Source organism: Scylla paramamosain, chromosome 29 (genome assembly GCF_035594125.1).
Source record: "Scylla paramamosain isolate STU-SP2022 chromosome 29, ASM3559412v1, whole genome shotgun sequence".
Lineage (NCBI taxonomy): Eukaryota > Metazoa > Arthropoda > Malacostraca > Decapoda > Portunidae > Scylla > Scylla paramamosain.
In genome coordinates, this window is record NC_087179.1 from 10,317,672 (window position 1) to 10,324,244 (window position 6,573).

A 6,573-nucleotide genomic window follows, 5' to 3' on the forward strand; every position below is an offset into this window, starting at 1 on the left:
AAGCAACTACAACTTTTAAAACACTTACCTTTTTTTGTACTAGTCTAAAATCCACATACTTGTGTGACCTAGCAAAGATAAAATTGTTATTCAAATCCTGTTTTCTTGCTGCCGTCTGAATCATTTCTTACAGTGACCTCAATGTTAACAGATGACCTCGGCAGTAAAAGGGTTAAGGCAGTAACAACTTCAGCTTTCTCTGCAGGTATTATCCCCAAGTTCCCAAAGTTTACCTATATTCTAATTGCAATGTCACTGCTTATTTCCATATACAGTAATAGGTTTCCAATGGCTTGCACTTTCTTTCAATCATCACCCTGCTCATGTATGTTTTTACTAACCTCTCATACACAGGTCATTACTGACTCTGGTTTTTACATTTATAACTTCAAAATATTTGTTTATTTTTATTTTTTTTCATCTAAATTCTATCAATCCCATCTTTTCCTCCAGTGTTTCTCCTCACTTCCTTTTCAGTTTTCAGTAATTTTTTATCCCATTTCATTTTCTTTTAAATTCTTCATACATTTTTCCTTTAAATGGCATCAATCTTCTCTTCTACATCCTTTAACATTGAACACATTCACTCTTCCTTTGCAGATAAAGCAACTAATATGCTAAATAATATACACTGGAGGAAAATACCAGATTGCATCTTACACAGAAAACCTAATCTCTGTGCAAACAGGACCCAGGCCTTGTCACACTGGATGCACCACTTGTGTGAAGGTTCTTGCCCATTATATCAGGAATGGGATCTGCCTTACCCAAGAATTTAACTTGATCAGTGTGAAAATGTGTAACAGAAAAAGAGATGGACAGACACTATGTTCTAATGCTCTTATTAAAATAAATTATTCTAAATTTTCCACAAATGTTTCCTTGATGCTCCTCACTACTTTAACCCCATCTGTCCACTATGGATTTCCTGTGTGTGTCCCAACTGCTCTTCTCACACCTTGTACATTTCCTTCAAATATAATCTATAATTTTCCATGAACTGAATATCTTTATGATCTCTGAATTATGAATTTATATCAAATAGTAAGTTACCATATTTCAGGAATAAGGTGAATTTTACATGAACATGAGGAAATAAATAATTTAAAAACAATACTGGACACCACAAATAATGAAAATTTCAAGCGAAGTTGCAAAAAATGTATGAGAAAACTAATGCAACTGGAAAAAAAAAAACAGTAAACTGGATCATGACGAATAAATGAAATGCAACACTTCTAAAATGTATGAAAACAACAAAAACTTGAATAATATTCCAACCCAACAAACCCACCATCTACAAACAAGTAAAAAATGCCCATAGTGATAAGAGACAGGAAAGCCGGAAGAGGAAGAGGAGAGGGGAAAGGATAATATCAAAGACAGGCTACTGCCTAACTTTATTTAGAAGAAGAATCCAAGAATCTTCCCTCCAAGGTGTTTCCTCTTGGCCTCCTCGTGGTCCATGATTCCGCCAGAGGTGGTCAGCACAATGTACCTGTTGAGAGTAGTGAGAGTATGTTAGGTCACTGTGTGTGTGTGTGTGTGTGTGTGTGTGTGTGTGTGTGTGTGTGTGTGTGTGTGTGTGTGTGTGTGTGTGTGTGTGTGTGTGTGTGTGTGTGTGTGTGTGTTATTAACCATCATATGAAATGCCCAAGAATTCATATTTCTACATGATGAACTATATTAATTCTTGTAAAATGTTAACAGCAATAAACTAGGCATTGTGTTATCTGTATCAAGTTAACCATTCACTGTACACTCTCAGGCTTCTTAAAAGAGTATCACACTGATCTATAATGAGCCAACATTCTATTTTATACTGTATATGAAAAAGACTCTATCAATACCCACATAAGCAAACAATCTCTTCACACCATTCCAGCAAAAAGGATCAGCAACTGAAGCTATCCACTCAAACCAGACAACCCATGGACCCTATTCCCAGTTCCACATACCAGCAGCCAAGACTGCCCACCCAAACCAAACAATCTGAACCCCACTCCCAGCCAAACTACCCACCCAAACTGCCTAGAGGGGAGGAGATTAGTGGTCCACTTCTCAATAGCGTTGATCTTGACATCAAAACGAGGCGAGATGACACCACACTTGATGAGCCGCCCTGTGAGGTTGACCACAATCTTGCCTGCGCGGTGGTCATCCACAATTTCAAACTCTCCAATGTAGCCTGTGTGGTAGGTGGAATAAGGGATTAACTACAGGAGCACAAGTCTTAGTCTGGACAGCTGTAATAAAGGTAAAGCAACGCAAGTGTCTTAGTCTGAACAGCTGTGATAAAATTAGAGCCATGCTTGCAGTGGTAAGTAAAAAAGAATTAGGTTATATATTTTGTTTGACTTGTGAGAAACATTAACTGGAATTCATACCATTGCCAAGTATTCAGTTGAGGATATATAACTAAATATTTGGGTCTAACAGCATCTTCCACAATACTAGTAATGAGTACAGTAGAGACTCTGAACACAAAATAATTTATTCAAGCAGGCAATTCATATCCCGAAAATTCAAATTCAGAACATTTTCCCATTAAAAATATGCTGTATCTTAGCCATCCTGCAGGAGATTGCCAGGATAGATAAATAGAAAAACAAAGGAAAATTAAGTAGTTTCAACACCATCTACGTGCTGCAAGACATTATGCAACATATGCACTGCATGTTGGACTTGTTTAATGAAGACATAAGGTTGTTTATTGATTACATATTGGTTTTAACTCGGCAATTTAAATCTCATGCTGTAATAACATCAAGTGGCTCTCATGTCATTACTGCAATTAAGTAAACAATTCAGGATTGGCTCAACAATACATACTCACTGGAAAATATTCTTTCCTGTTGCTACAGCACTGACATAATTAACAGGATTACAACAATGGGTAAGAGAGGTGTGAGGAGAGTGGGAGTAAGGGACAAGAGTGAGAGGGAGTGTTGTAGGGGAGGAAAAAAGTGACAGACAGAGCTGTGGGGTTGGGGGAGAAAAAGGGGATGGCTTGTTTGAGTTAATGCCTAATACTAACTGGCTATGATTCTGGCTGCAAGGGTGTGAGTGTACATTAATAATGTCATGGTGAAAATATATATTTGCAACATAGAAATACTTTTCTGAAACCTCAAATTAGAAATGAATATTTCCTTGTTCCCATCAGTGGCACAAAATCCCTAAATCAAGGCCACCCTGGCAACACTACTGGCAAAACACTGCAGGGGGTAACGAGAGGCAGCTGGCAAGACAGCTCAGGTGCTAGCTATGTCAGGGAGGCAGATTCATGTTCAGGACTAAAAATATTTGTATGCCATTCAGATTGTGAAATACTAAGTGTTCAGGATTGCTCATGCCCAGAGATTCTACTGTATTTGTAATCATAAAATGGAATACAGGAGAAATGGGTAACAAACAGAGACAGCATCGCATGGACACGAGGCATGATTGAAGAGGAAAGGTGAAAGAAACAAAGGCAGCAGCAGATAAGAAGTCTGTCAATCACATTCTCACCATCAACACAATACTCACCATGCTTCATCATGACAGACAAGAATTTCACCACCACCTTGGAGCACGGCCGGATCAGAACCTGACGCTTGCCCCTCTTCTCGGCATTATTGATGCTCCGCAGAGCGTCTGCCAGCGCGTTCATCCGCACCATCTTGTCTTGCTACTCCAGGCTGCGGTACTGGTGGTGAGGCATGTTACAGTGTGAGAGGGAGGGGCCATAACAGGGTGTACTGGGTGATACCATGAAGAAATGACACCTTGAGAGTTTGCTGAAGTTAGGAGACTGTCATACAACCAAACTAGACATTTTCCCACATATATGGAAAATATCTGAAATGTCTTATAACCTTAACTAAAGACACAAAATAGTATCTTACAATCGGTTAAAAATGGCTGAAACATCCTACAGCTAAGCATCTTTTGGAATAAACTAAATATGACTGAAACATCTTGCAGCCTAAGCATCTTAGATATGAAAATGGCTAAAATATTTTAGTACAAACTAAGGTTCACTCCCAACTCAGACCATTGCCTACTCGGATCATTGTCAACTCAAGACCGCAAGATACCAACTTAGACTACAATAGTGGACCAACTCACACCAGATCAGATCTAGATACCATTAAATAGAACAAAAGGTAAAAGCAAATGCTTTAAAACAATAAAATTCGTGTGCCAAAGATGTTTGCAATTCATTATTAACATAAAAGATGTAAACCAACAAGGTTAAAAGAACATTAAAATTAAAATGTAGTAATTGAAAATAAAATAAAAGATTTAAAACATTAAAATACATGCATCCAAGATGTTTTCTGCAATTCGCTATTAACAAACGTAGAATTACAAAGAAATAAAACAACAAGGTTAAGAAATTAATAAAATGTAGTTGAAAAACAAAAGTATAAGAGGCTTGAAACAATAAAAATTCACACACAACATTAAGACAATGACATTCACACATTGACAGCAATGTAATGAGAAACTGCCATCAGTTTGGTTTCATCTGATCTGTGGCCATTAGGTAATTGGTCCCAAAGTTTTACAAGTTGACCACAATGCTTAGCATATTTTGTTTTTTTTGGGTGTTGCAATACCTTTCTGTCATTTATTAAATGCAACTGTAGTGTTACGAGCCTTGCTTCGTTATACAAGAGTTACGAGCGAATAGAAATTAAGTTGGCTTTTATGTGCTTTCAAGTTAAGTCTAAAGTGCCAACTGTCAACATCATTATTTCTTGTGACACTCCTTGCAAACACACACCAAGCGGTGAGTGGTCACACCTCAGACCTCGGCCACATAGTGTTTATGTACTCTGAAAGATTTAATAATGGTTGTGGCCCATTTGCTTATCTATAACATCTTAAAAGGTTTTGTTACCGTTTCAACCAATACACCGTATATAACTATAGCCCTTTACAGGAGCTACATCTCACTGTTTGGAGCATTTCTATCCCCATTTTGCCCTATCGGAAATTAATGTTTACCTTATGGGGCGGGGGTCCAGTAGGGGCGAAGCCCCCCCGGTCAAGTTACAAAATGTTAGGTTAGTTCGAGCTGGAATAAACGATGGCTCAGGTCTGACCAGAGTTGATATTTCAGAATGGTCCGAGTTGGACCAACCCCCAAACTAAACACCAATCAATAAGCATTGTCAAGCCTTTCAAAATTGAATGGTATGGATCAGTGAAATAATCAAGATATTAGGGCAGGGCATACTTGTGATTGCTTTACTTATAACCACTACTCAGAAAATCAACGAAATGAAGCACAATAAGCAGCCAGAGGCCAGCCAGGTAGGGTAACCAGCCACACTGACGGACGGCCCCACCTGCCCTACCCAGCCCTTCATCCCAGTCACTCGCATCCCCATAAACCCCAGGGAACACTCAGCCCTATCCCCTCACACCTGCACGCGGAAATCCGGCTTCAGTGAGTACCTTCTTGAGCCTGAAATCTTAACACACGTGGTCGCCGCCAGAGGTAAACAATCCCTCAGCCTCACGTGCAGTAAACAGGATGCGTCTATTACACTTTTCCGCCACTACAGGAGGCTATACGAGTGGGAGCAGGACTCCCTCACCCTTTATGGTTATATATTGATGGTTGGTTGGTACAGTGACGGGAGGTGAAGGGTGTAAACAACGGGAAAGGTTATAACACTCACCAACCTCTCAATGGCCGCCAAGGAAAGGCCCGTTGCCGCTCTCGCCACATATTATTCTTTTACTGAACGGCCTCAAACTCAACGACTTTGCCTCAATAATACATTGTAATATTTTTTTCGTTTATATTTTTTTAATAATCTTATATATTTCCTAGTTTTATTCATAAATTGATATTTTGTTAGCAGCCGAGTATCGCGTTGCGCAATATGTTCTGTAAATTATAAATAAAGGCACAAACCAAACAGGATATATGGAAAAAGATTATATAATGTTAATTTGTCGTATATAAGTAAGGTGTTATAAAGCACATAAAAATGGAATGTTGCAAGAAACATTCTGGCGGGAAATTTGATGTGGGATGCTGCATCTTTAGCGCAAATAGGAATAAACCCTGTAGCAGACCAAGCATACTTTACACTGAATGTCCTAAAAATCTTATACCTTTAAATAAAGTAACAATACCAAGTAAATAATGGCTAGCTGCTTCAGAATCGTCCCATTTCATCCCATCTGAAGGAGATATCTGGGTTTGCATTCATATTTTTCTCACTTGTAAAGTTTCGGGCCAAACTACACCAACTTTAAAATGTATCTGTTAAGAATGAGGCAACCATGAAGTTGGAATATCTTCGCTAATACTACCTAACTTCTCTTAAAGCCAACATTTCCATGGAGTGCCTAATAGGATAAGACACCAATCTCTCCCATACATTCCCATGATTCCACTATATAACTTCTGTATCTGTTCCTTCTTACCTCTCTTGATTTCAAACATCCCAATCTTGACTCACTGGAATAACAGCTTTCACGAATACCACACTTTTACAAAACATCTTTCTTGTATAACTCACTTCAGTTATTGAGAATGCTTTATACTCTTTACCTTTCAAGGAA

At 38.5% G+C, this 6,573-nt stretch overlaps 1 protein-coding gene across 4 annotated transcripts; it reads right to left on the reverse strand.

Annotated features, from left to right (window-relative positions):
- Positions 1 to 1,388: 1,388 nt before the first annotated feature.
- LOC135115729 (small ribosomal subunit protein uS8A) lies at positions 1,389 to 5,738 on the reverse strand. 4 transcript variants are annotated; one of them, XM_064032668.1, is made up of 4 exons: positions 5,679 to 5,738; positions 3,532 to 3,691; positions 2,023 to 2,188; positions 1,389 to 1,498 (listed from the first exon to the last, which is right to left on the reverse strand). In XM_064032668.1, the coding sequence occupies exons 2-4, from the start codon at positions 3,662 to 3,664 to the stop codon at positions 1,405 to 1,407; spliced, it is 393 nt and encodes a 130-aa protein (XP_063888738.1). In that variant the 5' UTR covers positions 3,665 to 3,691; positions 5,679 to 5,738; the 3' UTR covers positions 1,389 to 1,404. The 4 variants fall into 4 exon arrangements, with proteins under 4 accessions (XP_063888738.1, XP_063888739.1, XP_063888740.1 ...); XM_064032669.1 differs by having other exon boundaries at positions 5,683 to 5,708; XM_064032670.1 differs by having other exon boundaries at positions 5,452 to 5,698.
- Between the last annotated feature and the right edge of the window lie 835 nt (positions 5,739 to 6,573).